Below are 23,231 nucleotides of genomic sequence, written 5' to 3'. Positions count from 1 at the left end.
TGGGGGACTCCAGGAAATCTAAGCCCATTTTTAGGCCGGAAGTCTTCTGGGCATAGTAAATGACAGCTTTCGAAGGCCGTGAAAAACTCCCGAAGTCGATTGTATTTGTGATCAAGAGAAGATGTAGCAGCAGAAAATGAAGCCAAAGATATCATGCTCCTTGATCCCGAAGAGATGTCTACGCCGTCATGGTCAGGAGCACAAACTTGGGGCGTTCTCTACGAGAGATGTGTCCCCAAAACACGGTGTGGTCTTAGAACAGCCTAGCATACAGAACAGGTCTCATAATGTGCGAGTCAGCTTCCAGCCATGGACGGTCGCTCTGACTTCTTCTTCGCCCGGATCATCGGGAAACATGGGCTGAAAAAAAAAAACTAAGGAATTGCTTCTAATGCTTGGCATGGGGACCTACCTCGAATTTCTGCGTGAGGATTTCTTCGCAGTGCCATCCTCTATCCCGCGCCTTCGTAAAGAATTCCACGTCCCGAAGGGCGAGATGCGGTCGATGATGCGTGTAAAAAACTAGCACCGACGGTGTACAAAGGACACCGTCGGGCAGTAATGCTTGTTCACAAGTTTTCAGTAGAGCATCATGCTATAGGATGATTTAGGACGAGATGAATCTCGCGATTTCTGGATGAACACACCTGAGAATGGTTAAAGATTAGATCAGACAGGATTATGAGATTGAAGCCAGTCGTGTTCGTCAAAGAAGATAAGAGAGGCTGAATTGATGACCCCCAGATGAAACCCTGCCAATCATTAGCAATGTTATACCAAACGGTTCAATACTCGAAGGGCACCTGTACAGAAACAGTATACTTGCAAGATGGTAGTACATTCTTATCGACGTTGAACTCCATGTTTTTAATTAGATCCGCGTCCGGATAATCAGTCAAAATGACCTGTTTTATAAAGATATATATATATAAGCGCCATCCGCGACGGTTGGCAGAGCGTACCTTTGCTGCTCCATTATTGGCAGCGACGATGGAAGGTAGCCCGCCTCCTGCGCCTAGCTCGAGTACAGACCCATTGATGTATAGATCCGGATGATTATCCAAGTATGATGCTACCGAACGGGCAGAATTCCATCTGGATTTAGATAAGATGAGATTGTCGCCAGGCAACCATGAAGGCTCTACGTACTTACAAGTGGTGTCCCCACAATGGATGCACTCCAACTAATCTGATATTTAATTCAGACCAATCATCGACCGAGCCGGACGCCTTTTCACGCTTGTAGATAGAGAACGTTGGATCTGGAGTCGGTGGCCTAAGGGGTTCCTATACGATAGCATATATATCGGAGGGTATCATACCGGCATTTCTTGGAAGATGACTTACAGGAAACATGGAATCCAACCCTAACTCATCGTCGGACATTACGTTCGAGTCGTAGTGGTAGGACAAAAGAAGAGCGGGTCAATCGGTCCGGAATCCGGCGACCGCCATTTTTCTTTCTCTCATGCTTGATAATTCCATGTTCTGGCATTCCAGCAGTCTATCCAGTGCAACACTAGTAGGTGGAAACCCGTCTATTCTATGGTACTTTTTTTCCACTTCAGCTCTACTACGTGTCCATCTAAGCACGCCGCTAGGTGTCCTAACTTCGAACTCTACAGTGACACATCGTGAACGAGCCAAAATGTGCGCCGTTTTCTCTACGTTACAATCTAGCACATCACCTGAAGACAAGGCATGCGATACAGACTGTCGAAAATGCGACACCAGCCGTCGTTTCATGAATTGCATGCTTTCTTTAGGCAGCATTAGCAAGAAATGATGGAAGGAGGGACGCATTAACGGTTCCATTGGTATCATATCGGCATGTCCTTCGACAAAGAAGACAATGCGATCATGGTCACCTGCATTCAAAGTGCTCAGAAGTGCACTAAGGCGACTGTAGAAAACCTCTTCACTTGCACGCATGATGTCTGTCCAGGAGCATAACATTTCAGATGTGTGCCCATCCTTATAAGGATATCGATACTGGTTTGTGAAGTTGGAACAGAGTCGATAGTGTTCAAACTGTCGTCTGTAATCCTACCGTTCTCAAACAAGTCAAAGTTGAATAGCTTGCAGAACTTGCGATATATATCGGCATTTGACATTGTTCCAATGCAGTCACTGATTTCTTCAGATGAATATTAGCTTCAGGTTGGAACACAGATCGCGCGCGAGTTCACTTTGGTGTTCACACCAAGTCAAAGCGTCTCCATGTGCCCTGAATGAGAGGATACCCTTTCCTGTGCCCATTCCTCCCTTCTCAGAGTCGAAAATCAAATCAACTCCAGCTTGGTCGAAGTCTGCGTGGACTCTGAAACCTTTCTGGACTCCACAAAGTACCAGAACTGTAGAGCGAGGCGCTAAATCGCACACCACACGTTGAAAGCATTGCGCTGCAGCAGTTTTGAGGCGGTGAACCGTCGACAAGTCAACGATGGCGAATGCCGGTTGCTTTTTCGTGTCGAGGAGCTGACTTTCTAGAGATGGGATAGTTGCAAAGTCTATCAATGTACCTTGTGAGCAGTCTTCCCAGGCGAATGATGAATCAACCTACAGACGTGTCCTGATAGAACCACAACGTGCACGTTGATGTCCCGCAGTAGGCAGCACAAATTTATGTAGACCGAGTTCATGGAGCTTACAGAGTCAACGGCCCCGTACACAAAATAGACGACTATTGCAGCACCAATTCCAACACCGATGAAGAGTGCGATTGAGAATATCGTGCTTTTGGTCGTGATTGGAGTCTTGAATCTGCCGCTGGCATTCAGTTTGAATGTGCCTTATGATATGAATCACGAATTTTTCCGTCAAGGTGCCGCAAACATTCCTGCAGGAACTGCGGGAACAGCTCCCAACATCGTAGTTGGTCTCTGAGTGCATCTCGATCTACCATTTCTCTGATGTACTGAGTTAGCAATACTCCTACTCCGTCTCTTTCACTCGCGCGAACGGTTGTCGCTTCGAAGCAGGTCTTGTAACATTCCTTACCTTTGTCTTGCTTCTTACCTCGGGGCTCTTCCTCCCTTACATCCCAACTATGTTGGCTTCGGCGCTGGTTCTTTTTCTCGGTATCGAGCTTCTTCTCGAGGCGGTATGGGAGTCTGTCATGACCCTTGTTTGGCCTGAATGGTGCATCGTTGTAAGTACTTTGATCGCGTGCACACTTTTGGGCTTTGCGGAAGTTTGTCCACCATTCGACCTTGGAGAAATCAAACTCTCGCCAATAGATCCACGAAGTCCCAGTGCCACCGCCGCGTGTCGCAAATGCGTCAACTCTAAAGAGCCAACCGTTGGTTACCAGGGTATCTCTGGGACAATGCAGTGCGTCAACTATAATCCAAAATATCAAAGGAATGGAAAATAAGTAACAGGGCACATAGTACACGTTCTGCACTGCCCCACGCGTCCAACGATCGATGAACTGAGATCGCGTAGAGACCGATAAGATAAAGGTGGGAAGGAATGAGGCCGCAAGGAGCGGAAGGTGAGAGGGACTGAACAGAACGGAGCCGGCCGAGGGAACTGTAAGTGCCGGTGAAGATGGAGGAAGCATGAGTCTTAGCCCGAGGATAAATAATGAAAGACCAATGGCACAGTAGCACCCGTAATGACAGTCTGAGGGAAATAGGCGAACTTAATGTTGATGGTAAGGAACACCACTGGAACGACAAGAAAAGTGAACCTACTAGATTTCCCAATTTCAGTAGGCCTAAAATGATGAAGACAAAACCGATCAGAAAACTGGTTATTGCGTATGCGGCAAACACAGTTGGGACTAAAAAAGGATTGTCGGGACCAAGAACATCGCGGATGTCGCTGCCAATGCCTCTCAGAAACTGCAGTATTTCGATGAGCATTGCTCCTAAAGCCCCAAGAAAGCGTGATCCACCTAATGTCATGGCCACTTGCGACAGGATTGTGCTAGATATAATTTATGTCCGAAAGAGAACATAGCATACCTCATGATATTCATGGACAAACCCTGGATTTGCAAGGCCTGGAAGACACCATTTGAGCCCTCCTCAGACGGAAAGATGAGCAACCCTGTGGACACTAGAGCAGGGAGATCAAGCTTCACCAGCGAGATTTTGCATCTACCATGTTCATACCAGTATCAAGAACGTTGAATAAAGTGCTGAGCACCGCAGACGGAAGAGCACGGTACAATCGTCCAGGTGTGTTTGAAATCCAGCGTGCTGAACGAGACCTGACGACTTCCGTCGGATGAAAGAGAATTGACAATTCGGTCAACGTCACTTGGGAGATAGTGAAAATCGCCGTTGAACGTATTAGTCACAAAATAAAAATTGATGGAAAAGTTCTGATCTCCGGCGCTCCTCCACGGAAATACCAGCTCAGGACCGCAACATATGTTGAGAAAATTAGTGATGAGTCACCTGAATGGATAACGACGATGATCCTTGTCCGCCCTGCCCGATGATCCCATATGTTCGCCCAGAAATGCGACCACCACCGGGCGCCTCTTGTGAAATTTCGTGATGTTTCAAAAACTGTAAGGTCTCGGCACGCCGAACAGTCCGTAGCAAGGATGAGGTATTTTCTCATGGACTGTAGCGCCTCTGTTGGGGAAATTCATCCATTGATTTGCGTTTTACTAATTGTAAGCAAGACTCATGAACGAGTTGCTGGTTGTGCCAATAGATCAATTAGGATTAACATGCCTCAGTTTATGCTTGGTATGTCCTCACATTTTCTTCATAAAGAGCCCAAATCAGTATTGGGCCAAATTTATGAACCAGTATCTGTCCGAGTGGCTGCTCTGCCCTGTCCTTGAGTGGCGATTTTTTTTTTTGTCTGCAAGGTGGATATCAAGTCACGCAGTTCTTCAAGTTCGAAACGATGCTAAGTTTCGCGTTGTACTACGTCGTTCCATGGTCATGGTTTGGGATGCTCACCCTTACATGGGTTGAGATGGGCGAACACCTTAACATGGACATGACGGGAAACTTCGGTAATTTACACACCAACGATGTTTTTTTTTGCAGCGGTGCTGGATCCGTCTTCTCAATGACAGTTTCCATGCGGCTCGTCGTTTGAACAGTCGAGTGCCGTTTCATAAATTTAGGCGAGCGCATAAAGAGTTGATGCGGGAGGTTCCAGCTCACAGCAAGAACAAGATGTCCAACGGTATAACTGAAACCTTCTAGCAGATATACGGATGCCTGATGGCCATCGAGGCGGTAGGGAAGATGGCTATATTTCGTTGGATAGTAGCAAGCCTGGAAAGCGTCAGAAATTAAATTCTGATACAAGCAGTTACCTCTTCATCGTACCGTGTCCGATTTGATCTCAAACAGTGAATAACGCACTTGTTTATGTTTCAGAAACGCTCACGCCACTGAAGCTGGAACATCATTCGAGCGGCATTGGCGGATAACTATGTCAACATCTTCCCCCACAGCTTTTCATTGAAGTCCAAAGATCAACCAACACCTTTCCCATCGTCCTCTTTCAAACTGGGGTAAAAAAAGCCTTCGATTGAGCACGCTAACATTCGAGTTATCGTTACTTTCCAATGAAAACAGGGATCCTCTTTTCTTTGAATGCATCAAGGGCTTCCAAGCGATCTTGCGTGTCTAAAAGAGGCTCGTAGCACAAGCGTTCATGGTCAAGCGCGGACTCCAGCGGCAGTTCACAAGATCGAGAAATAGCTGTCTTTGCGGCGCGCAGCGCCAATGGTGCTATATAGAGAACCTCAGTCCTTCACGCTCGAACTGAAGGCAGAGGCACTTACCACTGTGTGCCATCTCTTCAGCTAGTTTCAATGACCGATCATAGGCGGTAGAAGAAGATTCTGCAAGGTAATCGACGAGACCTGTGGAGAATTGTCACTTCAGTAAACGATTCCCCACTTTCAGGTCCGCAAGGATTCACCTAACTCCAGAGCATCGGAAGCGGTGAGCGAACGACCCGTGAAAATGAGCTCCTTTGCTTTGGTCATCCCAATCAGGCGCGGAGCACGCTGTGTACCTCCAGCTCCTGGTATAATCCCCAAGCGAACTTCGGGGAAGCTGATCTTGGTCACGTCTCGGGCTGCGAAAAACATCATCCATTACGGCATTAAAAGCTATGACGTTTGAGCCGCACCACATATACGAAAGTCGCATGTCAGTGCAAGCTCCAGACCTCCTCCAAGTGCAGGACCATCTATAGCGCAGATGGTAGGGAACTCGAGGCGGTCGATACTACTGAAAACTAGACGAAGGTGAGAAAGGAAGTCGCGGACTTGATCTTCGTTCATGGATCGCCGTTCGATGAGGTCCGCGCCTGCACAGAACGAACCCAGAGTGGAAGAGTAGAATATGAGCACGTTCAAACTATCGATATGTTAGAGGGTAGCTTGTGAAAGAAAAGTCAACGTACGACGGCTCTGCGACTGCTTGTTGGATAGCATTCTCGATATCCTACCAATACTCAGCAATGTGGCATAACAAAAAACAATATAGTTCCATACCTGAAGCATCTGGACGCTGATTGCATTCTTATATTTTGGTCTGTTCAGGGCAATACAGTACACGCCCTTGATACTAGGAACTTTGTGGAAGTAAGCTTGAGGAGCCGGCTCACTGGGCATTTTGTTAAAGATTTTCGGAGACTCCTCTTCGCGAGTTAAGTAGACGGAAAGGTGAATGAAACAAAGATGCTTGTCGAAAATTGAGCCACGTACTGACGGGTACTGACGGCACTTGACTGGGCCTGTCGGAAAGGTGAGCATGAATTTCCGCGTCTTTCCTTATCTGATTAGATTCTAGAAGGAAATTCTAATCTCATCAGAAGACATCTTATCTGATTACGCACCTGGTCATCTATTCCACATCTATCGTGTAGGCATGACTGGAGCCACTGCCTATCACAAGTTCTACTAGATTCTCCATGGTTCGATTTTGTGACACAAAATCTAAGAACCTTCAGTTGAAGTATATGGATTAGATCGAAAGCCATAGAGCCCAGGTAGCAAGTCGCCACGAAAATATCCAAATCATCGGCAATTAGCACCGATGGCGCCATGCACAGTAAAATTTGAAGGACCGCCCGAGTACTGAATCCGGGTTTCTTGTATCAATGGTGTTGTCTATCCAAATGACGAACAGTATTAGCTTCAATCGCAGCTGCGGGAGTGGCTGAAATAATGTACTGTGATACTCAGAATTATTCACTGAAATCCAAACATTAGAGATTCACGTACGCGTTTCTAGCGGACTCCGCCACGCGCACGGGATCTTATCAGATCAGATTGTTGCAGAATCTTATCTGATTTCCGCATCTTCTCCGAATTCCAGCCGTAGTGATAAAGCGACGTCGAATATCTTCCATATTGATCTTTCCTTATGTCTTCTACCGCAACACCTGCGGGGTACAGTGCCGAACGCTTCGTTGCACCAGCTGAACAAACTTTCAAACTCCCGGATGGCTCTTCGGTTAACAGTGTGGACACGGAAGGTGTGATCACCATTACCAGCGGTAATTCTGTGGTCGCTTTCTCACCACAAGAGCGTGTTGTTCGAGTCAGTCCGTACGGTATTGTCAATGAAGATCGGGCAGTTTCAGAAGCGGTCTTGCTGATCTCAAGCACGACACCAGTAACGGCGCGAGACCTTTGGGTCTCCATTTATGCGTTATGGCTACGAAGAAACGAAGAGGACGTTGCTCCTGTGGTCATCGATGAAACATTATTCAATGGAATCGAGTTGCAGAATTATCTCACTCACACCGGCCTTGGATATGTCCCAGATGCCTCAGATCCGACGACTCTCCTCCTCTCTCGTCCAGCATTCTGGCAGAGTGCAGGTGCTCCACCTGGAATGTCCTGGCTGCGCGATCCTATCCCATCACCGTTGCTAGCGCCAACGCCATCACTCTTTCCTTACGTCCAGTCTTTCACTCGTGGCCCCCACGTCTTGACCACACATCCTCTTCGGCCACCAAAACCAGTACCAGGGTCCGTGATATACTCCCGATATATCAACTGCCTAGGTGAACTCCTCACATTCACCCATATCGATGCATCGAACCCTGTACACTTCGAGGCCTATACACGCTGGCAGAATTCTGATCGTGTGAACGTTGGATGGAGAGAGAGGGGCGATGATGAACATCATCGCACATACCTTAAGGACCGACTGGCTGACCCGCATATAATGGGATTTATCGTGTCTTGGAACGGAGAAGCAGCAGGTTACGGGGAAATTTCATGGGTAAAGGAGGACCCTATGGGAACATATGTAGGCGGATTGGGAGACTATGATCAAGGCACTCACCTGCTCGTGGGCGAAGAGAGGTTCAGAGGCCGACAGCGATGTAGGCTATCCGTCGTATAGATGCTTTGTTGTTTCTTGACCCCATTATTGCAGTCACCGCCACCATGACTTCGATGAAGCACATGTGCCTCCTTCGCGAGCCCAGGACAGAGGTCGTCGTCGGCGAGCCCCGCGCAGATCTGCCCATTATCCCTCGTCTCATTGCGTACTTGCCTCAAGAGTTCAACAGGGTGCGTCTTCGACACCGTGTGCTGACGGCATTGTTGACCTTTGTGTGCAGGAGTTCGAGCTACCACATAAAAGAGCGGTATACTTTGTGCTCAGGCGAGAACGCTTCTTCCAGGCAGCAATGTTGTACTAGCTACGGAGTGGTTCGTCGCTCCGAATATGAGCTGTAGTCGCGAGACGTACAATTCTTGTTCGCCAGTGTCCTAGTGCTTGGTGTCGCACTAACAAAGGCGGGCACCTATAGTAATCGTCGTCGTCGTACTGTAAAGATAGGAAACTCAAGCAAGGTGAAATTACACGTTCTCACGATGCCAATCACGATTGCGTCATCTACGATTGGCGCAGTCTATAACCATAGTATACGAATATCAAGTCGGACATTCTCTTCTAAAATTGCTATTGCTCCCTCCTCTTTCTCCGTGATTTTACTTCTAGTAGCGGGTCGAGTTCTTTTTCCGGTTGCCGGTAAGACCCACCCATTTTATCTGCCCAGGTAAAGTACTGACCGTAATTGACGGTAAAATACAGATGGTGTAAAGTATGATGCGCCGGCCCATTGATAACAGTCTCAAGGGGGTGACCTGTGATCATGTCGGAATCGTGGATGAGAATGGTCCACACGTTCACAATCACGAAAAGGCCAAGATACACCATGCGGTGGAAAGGAAAGAGAAATACAAACAGATGGTAAGGGATTGACTGGAGGTAACCGTCGAGAGGATGGAACGCATATGCAGACCACGGAGTAGGAACTGTCGTACATAATCAGCAAATCAGAAGTGACCGCTGCAGGATACAGATACAACGTACTGATCCATTTGTGGTGAGGCTTGTGCAGTACTTTGTATAAAGATGGAATATGCAGCCACCTGTGTATCCAATAGATGCCGAGGTCAGTGAACAAGAGGTACCTGTCGACCTGTTAAGATTATACGAAAAAATATTAGCGAGAAGAAATGCTGACATTGGAATGCTGATGAACAAGTACGTCCATCCATAGGTATCAAGGCCGTCATATAGTTTGCTGTAACCCATCACTTCTGCCTGGAACAATGGCACGGTGAGAAGAGTCATAACAGGAAATGCCTTGAGACTGGTGATGATCTCAAGTCGGACTTGGTTAGGCAGGAATTTTGGGTGATGCATCATCTCGTGGTTGAAGATGAAGGTGTACGACAGCCACGAAAACGTAAAGTAGAGAACGTGGACACCAAGCAGGGTCAGCACAGTCAGAGAGATCATTTGGCGGAGAGGGTAGTCGCGCGGCCAGGATGAGGCAGGAGTAGCTAATGACATCGGGTCCCAGTCTCCGTATACATGAGATGGGCTAGACGTATTCGCATAAAGCGGGAAAATATGCGTCCAGACTTTGTCAAGTACCAGATTATCGGCAGTCTTTAGCACGAAATCCATCGCAAAAACAGATTTGGGTGAAGGCCAAGGGCTAAGAGTTGACAAAGTTTTTTTATGAGACAGCATGGCCCCATTTTGGTGTCGTGCCACTTTGAGCTTATGTTTTTTTCTCTCCCCGCCCCGGATACGTATCCGGCAGTAAATTTAAATAAAATAAATACCTACAAATTGGGTGAAATGGTAGGCTGCCCGCAGAGATCGGATTCAGCAGGAAAAGTGTCCGGTCCGGTTGTCCGGCAGTCTCGTCTTGTCACAATGTTTGCGCGGATACAACGCATCTACACCCTGATTTGCAACCGCATTCGGCGGTTGCTGTTGCCACTACTCCTTAGGCGCGCTCGTAGGTTATATCCTCGCATTCAGCACCATGTCCGGCGTCTTACGAATTCGACCGTCATAAAGACGGCACCCGTCTACGGTCTGTTCGTGGAGGCAGAGGCCATGCGTTTTGTCGCTGAACATACTTCTATCCCTGTACCGAAGATATACGATGTCTGGGCTTCCGATGACAAGTTCGGCTACCTGGTCATGGAGTATATCGACGGCGACCGCCTTGACAGGAAATGGCGTTCACTCTCCCATGACCAAAAAGTTACTGTTATGCGTATGCTGCGTGGCTATGTTGACCAACTGCATGCAGTCCAGCAACCCGGTGAAGTGGGGTGGATTGGGTCCGTGTCTGGCCAAGCATGCCTGGACTTGGCACTAATTGACGCGCTCAGCGGGCCGTTCGCCAACGAGGAAGAGTACAACGACTGGAGAATCTCTCTCTTCTCATGGTACGCCAACGAAAGCCCCAAAGTCAAGCATCAGTTGGATGAGATTCGACAGCAAATGCGACACGATCACCGCATCGTCCTGACGCACGGTGATATCGCCCGCAACAATGTCCTCATCCGTGTGGATGGAGATGGCTCCGACAATGTTTCCGTCGTCGCGCTTGTTGATTGGGGTCAAACAGCTTGGCGTCCAGAATATTGGGAAGCCCGAAAGTTTTACTGGGTTGCGCCCCAGAACGATTGGCTTTCCTTGGGTAAAGAACTGCTACTGTCAGGGTATCAGAAAGAAATCGAAATAGAGGAACAACTTTTACTTATCTCGGGGCCTCCTCGATAATATATTACAGTCATTACCATAGCGTACGTGTTTCAAACTTTGGCACGACCTCTTATTTACTAGTTACTCCCCAGCACCGATCCTAATTTGCCTCCACGTACAGTCTTTCATACACCGCGTCCTCCCCATTCTCCCACCTCTCCCTGTCTTCCGCTAACTCTTGTCGGATTCTGGCTTCATTGACATGAGCAAAAATTATCCCAAAGTCCCTCAACGAGCGCAATGCATGCACTACCCACGTCTGGCAGTCCCATGATTCATCATGCCGGACGACAGGAACATCTTTCAACGCCTTCCGTACGGCATCCAGTAGATCCCATGGAATATTGCCGACATGACACCCTCCACAAAGCGTTATAGATCGTAGGAAGCTAGTGCTCTTCCGGAACGTTTCATAGTGGAAGGTATCCAGCATTCCTTGTACCTCGTGGATTTCGACTTCATTCAAGGAGTACAAGATCGCGAGGCTCCAGTGCTCAGTCCTTCGTGGATGGATTCGGAGAGCATACTGAGCGACTATAATTGGTACTGTTCGGGCCGTCGTGTCAGAGGACATCTGGATGTTCACCATTAGTGGCCATCGTCGAACGAGGAATCGTCGTTTACTTAATGTCTGCGCGAGTGGTTGCGGGAACGAAGTAAGGTTGGGCTCTCGTGGCTAATCCAGGCCTTATAGCAAGTCGGCTCTTTCCGATTACACATTTTTACGATTTCAAGGCCAGCGACATTGACTTTGGCGAAGCCCACTGGCATCTGATTTGGGATTTACACCCTACTTCTTAAAAGAAGGATTTCAAGTGTTGGAACAGGAGCTAATGAATCATCATCATGGATTAACAGAGTGTAGTTGTACACAGATCCTTAGGATGCAAACATTCCGGAAAGCCAACCAAATATCGTTGTATATAAGTAACTGTAGTTGAGTATCTAACTGAGATACTCAACACACAAAAACGTATGCGGCCCGCGTTCGGAACATTTGTAAATTTAAATAGACTCGTCCAGGCATCGAAGCTTCACAAATACATCGCTGCCTAGAGTATGTGTTAGCGAAAAAGTTCAACAGTGGCCAACGTCACGGCTCACCCCATCCTTCCAACGATTTCAAATCCAGCGTACCACCAAAATACCTAAATAAAGGAAATTCTTGAGTTTAGATACGTCTTTCCACACGCACACTCACTTGGCGTAGAGCTGACTCATCGGCAAACCATAGCCCAGACCTGCGATGGTTCCCATACCCGTTTGTAGGCCTTTCTTAGTTATCTCACCGAAGAGACTGCCTTCGTCATTTGCATCTCCAATGGCAGCGCTACCGCCGATGTACTGCGCGGCATATGGTCCCCCCGCGCTATCGTCTTCATCTGCATTTCTGCCAGCGGTGGTAAACGCGTATGAGAATATGCGTAGCATGTTCGTAGGAGATATTCCGCCCCCTTGATCGCGAATTCGCAAAGAAAAATACTTCGGAGCTGAGATTGGCGCAGCTAGCGGAGGGGATAGAGTGATAACAACGGGAGGGAGAACCTTGGAGGATTGAGATTGCCTGCTATGGTGTTCGACAGTCGCACGGAAGGAGTTCTTGAGGATTTCTGTTAGTATATATTCCAGATGCACAGGGACATAACTGGCGGAAGATTAACGAAGGAATATGCGAATGGAAGCGTGGTACCTACGGGAAGGTGGCATCAACGACTCCATTAATCGAAATAGCTGGACTTGCCCCTAACGTCGCTTCACAGAGCTCTTTGACAAATGAACCGCAACTGCGAATCATGTGTGCCGGTGAACACATCCTATCGATAACGCCTACTGGGCTGGTATGGCTCTGGCTTTCGAGTGCGTCTGAGAGGACAATATGCTGCTCTGCCATCAACCGCACCGATATCCGGTTTCGAATGGCGCCGTCGAGAAAATGGCTAACTTGCGTAGGTGATAGATATCGAGAGCATTCCTGAAACCTGTCTCAAGGTTAGACCTTGCACCTTTGAAAGACTAATGTTACACGCACCCTTTCGCCATTGTCGGAATATCATTAGCATGAATCTCTACCAACATCTTTAGCTCCTCAGCGAGTATAGCATTATCTTCTATGGTCTTGGGAACAGTATAGTTTGCAAGGAATTGAAAGCTTTCGCGGTGGACGTTCAAGATACTCGCTATGAAGGGATTGGTACCAACGATGAACGGCAGCGTCTCCAACGAATGGATACGGAATGCGAGCGCTCGCGGTATTTTGGACAACACAAACTGGCTTGACTGGAGAACGGATTCTGCAGTCAATGGTCGACCAAAGGATATTAGTTGAGACAGATTTAGAGGTGGCGGCGGTGATGAAGCATTGTAACGTTCCAGCAATTTGCTGATCTCTGCTGACGATGCTGGCGGCGCCCGTCTGTAATAGCGTCGACACACTCTCAGGAGCAGGTATTTGGAGGCGCGACAAGTCATGGCGAGGCGGAAGGAAGAAAGACGTTACATTTATTTAAAGGAGCCTTCAAGTGGCATTCACAGATACTCTCAGGTCGGGCCGGATCATGATTCGTAACTTAGGAAAACTAAACCTTGTAACATTATACAGAAACTAATTGTACACTTGATATAAAGGCCTGGAAACCTACTCAGCGAGGAAGGGTTCGTGTAAAATCACTTCAACTTACGTGCTGGAAAACTTGGTGCCCTGTCGGACAACTTTCTCTACGGCATCCAGGAAATCGCGTTCTGAGGCCACCTTCCGCCTGGCACGAATGGCAAACATTCCAGCCTATTCCCATGTTAGCAGGCTACAACATCAAATACTAACACAAATACCTCTGTTGCAACGGATCTCAGCTCGGCACCAGTTGTGTTGGGACATAGTCGAGCAATTAGATCGAAACGGATGTCTCTCTCAACACTCATACTGCAAGAGATAAGAGAGAATCGGTCGGTGAGACAGGATGCAATCATACCTTCTAGCATGGATCTTGAGAATGTTGGCCCGTCCTTCGTTGTCTGGCAGAGAAAACTCTATTCGACGATCCAATCGTCCGGGTCGCATAAGTGCAGGGTCCAGGGTATCCGGTCTTTGATAAAGTGCGTTAGGATACAAGGGAAAGAAGCCGAACAAAACACTTACCGGTTGGTAGCCATGAGCACTTTGATGTTCCCTCTTGGATCGAACCCATCTAGTTGGTTGATAAGCTCAAGCATGGTCCGCTGCACCTCGTTGTCTCCACCAGCGCCATCATCAAAACGCGCACCACCAATAGCGTCCACTTCATCAAAGAAGATGATGCAAGCCTTCTTACTCCTGGCCATTTCAAACAGCTCTCGAACCATACGTGCACCTTCACCGACGTATTTTTGGACAAGCTCAGATCCAATGACACGAATGAAGGTCGCATCTGTCCGATTCGCGACTGCACGAGCGCATAACGTCTTACCGGTTCCTGGAGGCCCAAAGAGGAGAACGCCCTTTGGAGGATCGATACCAAGATTAACGAAACGTTCAGGCTGAAAACGACTGAGGAACGTAAGAGAATACATGGTTGAACCACATACTGATAGAAGAGGTGTTTCAACAACTTCTCGAAGCTTTTCGATCTGCTCTTTGCAACCTCCGACGTCTGAATAAGTGACATCCGGTTTCTCCTCAACTTGCATCATTGTGACAGAGGCGTCAATTTTTGGCGGAAGGGGGATCTGTATTTGGTATTTTGTCCGGTCGACACTACGCTGGCTTCAGTACGAAACAACCAGTAGCAAAAAAAAAAAAAAAACAAAAAACATACCCAACGCGCATGCCTTCTTCAATATCTGTGGGAGCCACCCGGTCGCCCAGTCCAACGACAAACTTGGCTATCTGACGGATATTGATAACATACTTGTCTTGTTCATCCGCGCCCTTCTGACCTTGCATAGCACCCAGAGGATTTACGGCCTTAGCAGCATCTGCCAATTTGGGGTCGACGGGTATTATCTTTGTACACCGTGCGACCTGCAAAGGGTGCTCCTCAGACATCCTCTGCCTGTCGGCGGCAAGATCCCACAGATTAGGTGCAGCAAGACCGGTGTCTGATTCCTTGACGCCTGTTGAGATGTTACAAATGGTAGGGGAGTGGTAGCCGAACAGACTGACCTAGTTTCTCATTGATGCGCTTCTGTATATCCTTGATGTCGGACTCGACTTTCTTCAGCGTATGTGCATAAGGTCCTTGTCCCTACGGAAGGTGTTAAAGAGTGCACACCGCGACAGAGTAAGTGTTCAAGTTACATAGGTCTTCAAAATTTGAATATCACTGTCGTCAAGAGCTGACAAAAGAATTAAGCGGTACAACAGTGGGAGAAAAGCGTGCACTGACCTACAATCTTTTCCTCCTTCTCGTCGACCTTCTTCTGGTCTGTCAATGGCTTGCGTCAGATGGAATTAGATAGAGAGCATGGATGCCGCCGTACATTTTTCCCAGTCACTGTCAAAATAGTCAGAACAACAGACAGATAACAAGAAATAGACGCATACGCTTTCGGAGGCATGATGATGAGTGCAAGAGGTCCAAGTGCTGGTTCAGCGAAGTGACGCGTCACTCACGTGAAAAGCGGCAAATGCCGGGCAGCCAGTGGTAAGTATAGCCTTAGCCTAACTCCTGAATACTTACTTCCATCTTGCCCACAACATTCCTTATCAATGGCCGGCGCGCTGCAGAATGCGAAGAGAGACCTTGTCAAAATTCAGGATGAGGATAGGGAGAGCAGGTTCGGCCAGGTCTTTGGCGTTTCAGGGCCTGTCGTGATCGCCGAAAATATGGTCGGTGCAGCTATGTATGAGCTCGTGCGAGTAGGCCATGACGAGCTTGTTGGAGGTGCGATATATTATTCTCACCCACTGGGAATGTACGCTAATGACTCTTCATTCCAGAGGTCATTCGTATCGAAGCCGACAAGGCAACAATTCAGGTCTACGAGGAGACTTCTGGTGTAACTGTTGGGGATCCTGTCTTGAGGACCGGAAAACCATTGAGTGTTGAGCTTGGACCTGGTGTGCCTGTCGCTTGAGGCATAAAGACAAACTGCTCACGCCCGCCAGGTCTCATGGGTAATATCGTGGACGGTATCCAGCGGCCCCTGCGAGTGCGTTTTAACCCTATCGGCGTGTCCCTACGATGTTAACGGACTGCAGGCTATTCAACAACTTTCAGAGTCTATCTATATTCCCCGCGGCATCAACACAGATGCGTTGGATCGGTCACTGCTATGGGACTTCAAACCCACCGCATTTAAGGTTTGTCGCCAAGGTCTTATCATCATATAGTATAGCTTATCATCCTGCAGGTTGGTGACCATATATCAGGTGGTGATATTTTTGGTGGTGTTTACGAAAATTCCCTCGTCGACAATCATAAAATCATGCTACCTCCTCGCGCTCTCGGTACCATCACTCACATTGCTGAGAAAGGCAGTTATGCTGTTGATGTACGTGTCGGGTATCACACGTACGTGCGCAGGTGTCTTACCCGTATCTTAGGACATTGTTCTGGAAACAGAGTTCGACGGCAAGACAACAAAACATACCTTGATGCAACTGTGGCCTGTTCGTGCACCCCGTCCCGTCACCGAAAAGCAGACCGCCGACCACCCGCTACTTACTGGCCAACGTATTCTTGACGCGCTCTTCCCGTTTGTGTCCATTTTCTCTGTACGAACTGATCTGACTCTTCCTCAGTTGCGTGCAAGGCGGTACAACTGCCATTCCTGGTGCTTTCGGTTGTGGCAAAACAGTTATTTCGCAAGCGCTCTCCAAATATTCAAACAGCGATATCATTGTTTATGTTGGATGTGGAGAGCGTGGAAATGAGGTCAGTGCATATTCTGAATTGTCAACCTCATTCTGACGTCAGTTTTTCAGATGGCTGAAGTCTTGATGGAGGTGCCTATTTCTATTCTTGCCAATTCTTCGAATTCTTACTGGACTGTCTTAGTTCCCCGAGCTCACAATGGAGGTTGGTGATCGTCAGGAACCTATTATGAAGCGCACGACGCTGGTTGCAAACACCTCAAATATGCCTGTCGCTGCTCGCGAAGCTTCCATCTACACTGGAATCACACTTTCTGAATATTTCCGTGACCAAGGAACCAATGTCGCCATGATGGCTGACTCGACATCTCGTTGGGCAGAGGCACTCCGTGAAATATCTGGTCGTTTGGCTGAGATGCCTGCCGATTCCGGTTATCCGGCATATCTCGGAACGAAACTTGCCAGTTTCTATGAGCGCGCTGGAAAGGTGGTTTGTCTCGGCAACCCTCATCGACAAGGCACTGTTTCAATAGTCGGAGCGTTAGTAATTTATTTTTCTTGTGTGCTTGACGCTCATTGCATCCCAATTGAATCAGTGTGTCACCTCCCGGTGGTGATTTCTCTGATCCCGTAACGGCATCTACTCTTAGTATCGTCCAAGTATTCTGGGGTCTTGACAAGAAGCTTGCTCAGAGAAAACATTTCCCGTCCGTTAATTGGTCCCTTTCTTATTCAAAATACACGAAGGTCTTGGAGCCTTACTACGAGACGACGGAACCTGGTTTCGTCGAGCTACGGACGAAGACAAAGGAGATTCTCCAAAAAGAAGAAGATCTTGCTGAAATCGTTCAGTTGGTCGGGAAGAGTGCTTTGGGGGAGAATGAGAAGATCACACTAGAAGTTGCGCGGATGTTGAAGGACGATTTTCTGCAGCAAAATGGTATGAGCGAGTACGACAGATACTGCCCCTTCTACAAGACCAGCGGAATGCTTCGAAACTTTGTTGCATTCCACGATGCGGCCCTCAAAGCTACCGCCCAAACTGACATGACCTTCGCCAAAATCAAAGACTCAGCTAGCGATCTCATGTTCAAACTGTCTCAAATGAAATTTGAGGTATGATTTCGATATCAATCAAGATTTGAGCCCAAATTAACATATTTTCAGTCGCCATCGCAGGGAAAGGAGGATGTGAAGTCGAAACTAGATGCACTGTATACCGAAATTCAGGACAAGTTCCGGCAGCTGGCAGAGTGATATTTTGTCGTTTCACGTACAATGGACGCGTATTACCTTCCTGGATTCCTTGTAGTCTAATGATAATATATGAGTTTGTTTTCTAGTAAGTAATTTCTTAGCCTGGCAAGCCGCTTTTATAGATACTCGCAGAACTCATACTTGCATATAAAGTAACTTCTACCCAGGCTCTACCTACCACGTGCGTCAGATGCACGTGCTATCTTTCCAGATTAGGATGTCGGACCCGATTCGAATGACGTCCCGATGACACCTCGTACGAACGTTCCTTAAATAAGCTTCGTTTCCGTCATTCTTATCGCTCGTCGTCGTCGCACCATCCCATTTGACGTACACCACCAGTAACACACGGAACTCCAGGCTCGTTTTCGTCGTCTGCGCTCAAGCGCGCAGTGATATCTGGATTGCTCGATCTTTTGAAAGGTCTTTTCAAGAGACTTTTCTGGGTCGTTCCATCCATTTCTCGTCCGGTATATGACCTTGCTCTGTGTTCATTTCTCTCTACGCAACCAGCAAGCTTTCCAACGTCTGCTCGATGCCAACAGTGACCGGACCGCTGGCATCAGCACCAGTAGTAGCGGTGGAAAGTCATGGTCGAAGGGAGGCGCTGTTGGAATGGCTATCGCCGCGGAGATCAACGGACGCGATAGGCTAGGAAGGACAGTTCTCCATCTCGCTTGTTCGTCGACGGACACGTTGGAATACGTGCGATTGCTACTTCGCCATCCTGCCGTCAACGTCAATGTTCAGGATTTGGAGAGCCATTGGACTCCTCTGCATAGGGCTTTATTCCATGGGAATCTGGGCGCGGCGTACGTTACTCTACACGCATACGTCCATCGTGAATCTTGTTGATATCGCACAGCCTTCTGTTGCTACAACATTCGGACATTGACATCTCGCTGAGGGACTTTGAGGGCTATACTGCGTTCGAGTTGTATAATTCGACAGTGGAGGGCACGAAACCGCCCGTCAATGCCTCTGGTGCTGAGCTGTACATGTGGGGCACAAATAGGTATCTGCTAGAGCATGCCTACCACTGCGCATGCTGATTTTGTTATAGGAACGCTACCCTCGGTCTTGGCGATAGTGATGACCGTACATACCCTGACCAGGTGGTCATTCCCCACAGATACTCGTCGGACGACTCCAATATACATACTAGGTTCTTTCCGCTCCAAGTTCACCAGGTCCACACTTCCAAATTGCACACTGGTATGCACTATTGTTTTCTTCTTCTTCGGGTTTTAATCTTGAAATGTCAGTCATCGTTACATGCGAGAAGAAGGGAAATTTAAGACTTTGCGGATTTGGCAGCGGAGGACGGTCAGGGTGGTTATTTCAGTGCTAGTTACTCACCTATTGACGAAAAGTCTCTGCAGGCTCGGGCCCGTGCAACATACTCAGTATAGTTTGACTCTGCTATCACAGCTTAATCAGACCATAGTCTCTGTCGCGCTAGGGCAAGATTATACTTTGGCTCTCACTGACATGGGCGAAGTCCTTAGCTGGGGATTGAACCGGTTTTCCCAACTGGGTTACCTCGTCGAAACAAATTCGAACGTTAACATTGGTCGAATTGAAGAGCCCATTCAGTCAACGCCGAAGAAAATCGCTGGTCAACTTAAGAAAGAATTTGTCAGGGGCGTTGCTGCGTCTAAGACTTCGTCCGCGTGCTGGACCGCGACAGAAGTCTTTACGTGGGGCACAAATAACGGACAATTAGGTGAATATCATTTGACCTGTTCATGGCACGTTCGTGACACAGTTCAATCAGGTTACGATAAATCTGCTCAGCCCATACAGGTTCTGCCTCGAAAGGTCACTAAGATCACTAAGGCCGTCACGTCTGTGTGCCTCACAGACGCTGCCATGATCTGCCTTCTTGTAACGCAGGAGGTCATTTGTATATGGAACGACCGGAGCTTTAAGATCAAGTCAGTCTTCTGTGTACGATTATTTTGATCAAGACGCCGACCTTTGAACAGCTTCCCAGCACATGGTTTCCCCCAGCAAATTCAGCCCTACCGACCTCCTCAGGCTATCAAGGGAGCCCACGTCTCCAAAATCACCAACTGCGACGATACAGTGGCCGCCTTGTCTTCAAATGGAGAGGTCTTTATACTCGTGATCCCGCCGCCGACTGATGCAGAAGCACACTCTTCGTCCTCTAAAGTCTTTGTACCACAACCGGCATGGACGTTGAAGAAGCAACTCAGTGCAGCCAGAGTTTGTCCTTCCCATATTCAGTTTGGATCCGACTGATGCCCCGCCAGGATGTAGCCATTGGCAATGATGGGATGATCATAGTATGCACCGAATCTGGTCATGTATTCGTGCGAGCCCGCAAAGGTGGAAACACTAGTTCTCAGGGCGCCGGAAAGATCTTCAAGTACCAACTTGTTCCTTACATCCAGCGAGTTGTTGGAGTATGTGCGAACAGCTCCGGTGCCTTTGGCGCCATGCGAATCGACCACAAACCCGATCCCATCCCGGTTCACGGACATAGTCTGGCGCAAGATCTGGCAGAAATACTACCTTTACTTGCAGCGCAGCCCAATACAAGTCGGCTGCAGGCATCATCCCCGGCACCCTTGGTCCGCGGTCTCGATGAAGACGAGGATGAGGCCGACGACCACATCCAAGAGGACCTATGCAAGCTAGCCCGGCTTTTAGATGTCATGCGTCTCCAAATGAACTTGCATACCTCGGAAGGAAAGCTATTGACACGAGGCGCTGATATATTGATTTTCACCGATGAAGTTCGTCACACTTTCTCCGCTCATCGTGTCGTCCTCAGCGCACGTTCGTCGGTTCTTCTCTCCCTTCTCCAGAATTCTCGCACCGTTCGAGACGAGTCGAAGATATCCGTTCGTTATACTCATGCCTCCGGTCGCCATCGCCTTATGTTTTCTCACTGTCTTCCTATGTCTGTCTTAATACTTCTCGACTATCTGTATTCCGATCGTCTGCTATCAGTTTGGGATAGGCGCCTGTCTTTCGGTTCTCACCTGGATTCTGCACGTATCAAATCAGAGTTGCAAGTCTTGGCTAGACTATTACATCTCCCCGCACTTTCGAAGGCAATTCAGTCACCTGTGAAGGTGACTCCAGAACCGACGATGGTTCAGGACGTGGCAAATCTGTTCCACAACGCACAAACAATGTCGAAGGAGCCAGATTCTCCACAGTACCCAGACGTCGTATTGCAGCTTCAGGATAAGGATGTCTTCTGCCATTCCACCTTTCTGCGGGCCAGAACCGTTTTTTTTGCTGATTTCTTTACTGAAGGAGATTGGACCAGGAAACGTAAGGATGAGACCGGTCGGGTGTATGTCAATATGAAGCACATGAAGTGGCATGTGATGCAATATGTTCTGAGATTCGTATGTTGTGGGGAGGATATTGAGATATTTGAAAGGTTGGGTGAGTTTTCCTGTCTATGGAAATCCCAAATTGATTGCTAAGATCATAATCATAGATTTTGCTCATTCTGTTGAGTCGGTTCTGGAGTTCATGTTCGAGGTCATGGCCGCCGCGGTTAGTTACCTTCCAATCCTTGACGCGCTTGCGCTCACTCTGTGTCCAGGCTGAGCTACATCTTGATCGGCTGTTGCTCATTGCATCATCCATCATATTGAACTTCCTGAACGTCCAAAACGCATGTTATATCCTTTCCGAGGCCACCCACTATTCTGCGAAGGATCTGATTGACGCTGTCCAGGGCTATATCGCCGTCAATCTGGAGAGCATGCTAGAAAGTCGAATACTGGACGTTATGTCACCCACATTGATCAGACAACTCTCTTGTTTTGTCAGAGAAATGCAGACGGCAAAATCACCAATCACGCGACGCAACTTATTGGGAAAGCTCGCTATGGACAGGCATGCGGAATGGTTGTCCCTTCAAGATCTCCCCTCCCCAATTGTCAGATCAAACAAACAGTTAATGCGGCGGGATTCGGCTAGGCTGTCCCCACCAGCGCCAAGTAGTAGGGTGCAGCGCCCTGTCAGGGTTACTCCGTCGGCACCCAAGCCTGAAGTTCTTTCAGCTCCCGTTGGAAGCGACGACATCTTCACCATGGATGACGTCGATCTTGTCCCCGTTGTGAACTCGGACCAATCCAGCCCCTCTGCTCCCTGGAAATCCACCTCAGCAGCTCGGTATGATTCTTCATCTCTATGATTTCTTCTACTAATCTGTACATAGTGTGGACATGCGAGCCATCATGGCTGAGGCTGCCATGCAGGTTCCTACGGGATCCATCGTACCTCGCAATCCCCTGAGTGCCAACGATCCATCTCGCAGGCAGTCGTCTCTGCCTAAAATATCCGAGGGTAGCGGTTCTTTACCTGCCACACCATCACCACGGAGGACGCCCGTGAACACAATGGGATCTCCATCTTGCAGCGACGCAACTAAGATATTCCCCAAGCTTTCTTCGTCGTCTGCGTCTACCCCAAAGGCACCGTCCACCTTAGTCGTCAAACCATCTGCAGCATCCAGATCCCCCAGTGCTTTACCGGGGCTTGGGCCCGTGATTTCTCCTCAGCGACAGCCTTCTTCGGCCAAGACGATGCATACTGGTAGGGGTGTGTCGTAAGTCTTCTCATTCCTTTGTCCCTACAAATATGATGTTTTAACGCTGTGTGCGACAGTGGTAAAGCATGGGCATCTCCTTCGCAGCCTAACGCTGCGACCTCCTCAATGTCTGGCATGTCCTTTTCCGAAATTCAGCGGTCACAATTGGAGCATAGTGTTCCTGGAAAGGCTCGTCGATCGTTACTCGAAATTCAAATGGAGGAGCAAGCTCGCAGGGAGGAAGAGACATTTATGAAATGGTGGGTAGCGGAGGAGGAGAGAGTGAAGCGACAGGCTGAAGCGACAGAGGAAGCATTGAAGGCTTCTACTCAGAAGACTAAAAGAGGAGGGGGGAGGGGCGGGAGGACTGTCAGTGGGCCTCGCAAAAAGAGTGGGGTTGCCCCTTCCAATCCATGATACTTGGACATATGTATTAGACAATCTTACTGACCTATATGATATACTGCTATGTAATGTCTATGCTATTAGTACGTCTTTTACGGATGAATAGGTTTGATAAGTACAAGGTTGCAGATCCGGTTCTTTTTCAGTGGCTGACGTATTCAAGGTG

The 23,231-nt window shown here is 48.3% G+C and overlaps 10 protein-coding genes across 10 annotated transcripts; 4 read left to right on the top strand and 6 right to left on the bottom strand.

The window, feature by feature from the left end:
* Positions 1-282: 282 nt before the first annotated feature.
* On the bottom strand, positions 283-1,386 carry BT62DRAFT_878847 (uncharacterized protein; the record flags this gene model as incomplete). Its single annotated transcript, XM_043182565.1, has 7 exons — positions 283-360; positions 413-595; positions 648-752; positions 804-905; positions 963-1,095; positions 1,154-1,287; positions 1,348-1,386. 7 exons carry the CDS (start codon positions 1,384-1,386, stop codon positions 283-285), a joined length of 774 nt encoding a protein of 257 aa, XP_043046419.1.
* Positions 1,387-2,365: 979 nt separating this feature from the next.
* BT62DRAFT_35260 (uncharacterized protein) lies at positions 2,366-3,852 on the bottom strand. Its single transcript, XM_043180599.1, has 3 exons — positions 3,699-3,852; positions 2,564-3,645; positions 2,366-2,510 (listed from the first exon to the last, which is right to left on the bottom strand). The coding sequence occupies exon 2, from the start codon at positions 3,563-3,565 to the stop codon at positions 2,777-2,779; it is 789 nt and encodes a 262-aa protein (XP_043046418.1). The 5' UTR covers positions 3,566-3,645; positions 3,699-3,852; the 3' UTR covers positions 2,366-2,510; positions 2,564-2,776.
* Positions 3,853-5,538: 1,686 nt separating this feature from the next.
* On the bottom strand, positions 5,539-6,607 carry BT62DRAFT_879030 (ClpP/crotonase; the record flags this gene model as incomplete). Its single annotated transcript, XM_043182575.1, has 6 exons — positions 5,539-5,714; positions 5,768-5,848; positions 5,908-6,066; positions 6,121-6,350; positions 6,397-6,401; positions 6,488-6,607. 6 exons carry the CDS (start codon positions 6,605-6,607, stop codon positions 5,539-5,541), a joined length of 771 nt encoding a protein of 256 aa, XP_043046417.1.
* Positions 6,608-7,219: 612 nt separating this feature from the next.
* BT62DRAFT_34763 (uncharacterized protein) lies at positions 7,220-8,784 on the top strand. The gene is made up of 3 exons (XM_043180590.1): positions 7,220-8,331; positions 8,385-8,521; positions 8,572-8,784. Exons 1-3 carry the CDS (start codon positions 7,362-7,364, stop codon positions 8,650-8,652), a joined length of 1,188 nt encoding a protein of 395 aa, XP_043046416.1. The 5' UTR covers positions 7,220-7,361; the 3' UTR covers positions 8,653-8,784.
* A 131-nt stretch (positions 8,785-8,915) lies between these two features.
* BT62DRAFT_977428 (uncharacterized protein) lies at positions 8,916-9,932 on the bottom strand (the record flags this gene model as incomplete). The annotated part of the gene is made up of 3 exons (XM_043189274.1): positions 8,916-9,271; positions 9,330-9,430; positions 9,484-9,932. The coding sequence occupies 3 exons, from the start codon at positions 9,930-9,932 to the stop codon at positions 8,916-8,918; spliced, it is 906 nt and encodes a 301-aa protein (XP_043046415.1).
* Positions 9,933-10,187: 255 nt separating this feature from the next.
* BT62DRAFT_915281 (kinase-like protein) lies at positions 10,188-11,048 on the top strand (the record flags this gene model as incomplete). Its single annotated transcript, XM_043183927.1, has 1 exon — positions 10,188-11,048. One exon carries the CDS (start codon positions 10,188-10,190, stop codon positions 11,046-11,048), a length of 861 nt encoding a protein of 286 aa, XP_043046414.1.
* Positions 11,049-11,130: 82 nt separating this feature from the next.
* Positions 11,131-11,801, bottom strand: BT62DRAFT_998934 (uncharacterized protein; the record flags this gene model as incomplete). Its single annotated transcript, XM_043190762.1, has 2 exons — positions 11,131-11,706; positions 11,757-11,801. The coding sequence occupies 2 exons, from the start codon at positions 11,799-11,801 to the stop codon at positions 11,131-11,133; spliced, it is 621 nt and encodes a 206-aa protein (XP_043046413.1).
* Positions 11,802-11,872: 71 nt separating this feature from the next.
* Positions 11,873-15,587, bottom strand: BT62DRAFT_940095 (26S proteasome subunit P45). Its single transcript, XM_043187739.1, has 16 exons — positions 15,550-15,587; positions 15,486-15,499; positions 15,392-15,430; positions 15,304-15,341; positions 15,169-15,250; positions 14,822-15,119; positions 14,592-14,760; positions 14,167-14,543; positions 14,000-14,113; positions 13,860-13,950; positions 13,709-13,812; positions 13,060-13,443; positions 12,725-13,009; positions 12,232-12,675; positions 12,135-12,178; positions 11,873-12,082 (listed from the first exon to the last, which is right to left on the bottom strand). The coding sequence occupies exons 1-16, from the start codon at positions 15,561-15,563 to the stop codon at positions 12,036-12,038; spliced, it is 2,544 nt and encodes an 847-aa protein (XP_043046412.1). The 5' UTR covers positions 15,564-15,587; the 3' UTR covers positions 11,873-12,035.
* An 86-nt stretch (positions 15,588-15,673) lies between these two features.
* Positions 15,674-18,171, top strand: BT62DRAFT_925452 (V-type ATPase). The gene is made up of 11 exons (XM_043184818.1): positions 15,674-15,889; positions 15,946-16,065; positions 16,114-16,157; positions 16,207-16,308; positions 16,359-16,499; positions 16,552-16,703; positions 16,750-16,882; positions 16,933-16,953; positions 17,006-17,361; positions 17,418-17,937; positions 17,989-18,171. Exons 1-11 carry the CDS (start codon positions 15,715-15,717, stop codon positions 18,076-18,078), a joined length of 1,854 nt encoding a protein of 617 aa, XP_043046411.1. The 5' UTR covers positions 15,674-15,714; the 3' UTR covers positions 18,079-18,171.
* Positions 18,172-18,345: 174 nt separating this feature from the next.
* Positions 18,346-23,228, top strand: BT62DRAFT_959021 (uncharacterized protein). The gene is made up of 12 exons (XM_043188485.1): positions 18,346-18,890; positions 18,944-19,093; positions 19,142-19,293; positions 19,344-19,404; positions 19,461-19,804; positions 19,856-20,015; positions 20,067-20,307; positions 20,355-21,504; positions 21,560-21,618; positions 21,668-22,242; positions 22,289-22,678; positions 22,738-23,228. The coding sequence occupies exons 1-12, from the start codon at positions 18,553-18,555 to the stop codon at positions 23,075-23,077; spliced, it is 3,960 nt and encodes a 1,319-aa protein (XP_043046410.1). The 5' UTR covers positions 18,346-18,552; the 3' UTR covers positions 23,078-23,228.
* The last annotated feature ends 3 nt before the right edge of the window (positions 23,229-23,231 follow it).

Source organism: Guyanagaster necrorhizus (genome assembly GCF_019112545.1).
Source record: "Guyanagaster necrorhizus MCA 3950 unplaced genomic scaffold BT62scaffold_1, whole genome shotgun sequence".
Taxonomy (NCBI): Eukaryota; Fungi; Basidiomycota; class Agaricomycetes; order Agaricales; family Physalacriaceae; genus Guyanagaster; species Guyanagaster necrorhizus.
The sequence above is the reverse complement of the archived record's forward strand: the minus strand, read 5'-3'. Positions and strand labels throughout refer to the sequence as shown.

Coding starts and splice junctions, on each gene's coding strand:
- BT62DRAFT_959021 (XM_043188485.1), top strand. CDS start 18,553: ATGACCTTGCTCTGTGTTCATTTCTCTCTACGCAACCAGCAAGCTTTC. Junction 19,094..19,141: donor TACATGTGGGGCACAAATAG/GTATCTGCTAGA, acceptor ATTTTGTTATAG/GAACGCTACCCTCGGTCTTG. Junction 22,243..22,288: donor AAATCCACCTCAGCAGCTCG/GTATGATTCTTC, acceptor ATCTGTACATAG/TGTGGACATGCGAGCCATCA.
- BT62DRAFT_34763 (XM_043180590.1), top strand. CDS start 7,362: ATGTCTTCTACCGCAACACCTGCGGGGTACAGTGCCGAACGCTTCGTT. Junction 8,332..8,384: donor GTTCAGAGGCCGACAGCGAT/GTAGGCTATCCG, acceptor CCATTATTGCAG/TCACCGCCACCATGACTTCG. Junction 8,522..8,571: donor TGCCTCAAGAGTTCAACAGG/GTGCGTCTTCGA, acceptor CTTTGTGTGCAG/GAGTTCGAGCTACCACATAA.
- BT62DRAFT_35260 (XM_043180599.1), bottom strand. CDS start 3,565: ATGCTTCCTCCATCTTCACCGGCACTTACAGTTCCCTCGGCCGGCTCC.
- BT62DRAFT_940095 (XM_043187739.1), bottom strand. Junction 14,114..14,166: donor GTGCTCATGGCTACCAACCG/GTAAGTGTTTTG, acceptor ACTTTATCAAAG/ACCGGATACCCTGGACCCTG. Junction 13,444..13,708: donor GGCACCAAGTTTTCCAGCAC/GTAAGTTGAAGT, acceptor ACGCTATTACAG/ACGGGCGCCGCCAGCATCGT.
- BT62DRAFT_925452 (XM_043184818.1), top strand. CDS start 15,715: ATGGCCGGCGCGCTGCAGAATGCGAAGAGAGACCTTGTCAAAATTCAG. Junction 15,890..15,945: donor CCATGACGAGCTTGTTGGAG/GTGCGATATATT, acceptor TCTTCATTCCAG/AGGTCATTCGTATCGAAGCC. Junction 16,704..16,749: donor ATTCTTGACGCGCTCTTCCC/GTTTGTGTCCAT, acceptor ACTCTTCCTCAG/TTGCGTGCAAGGCGGTACAA.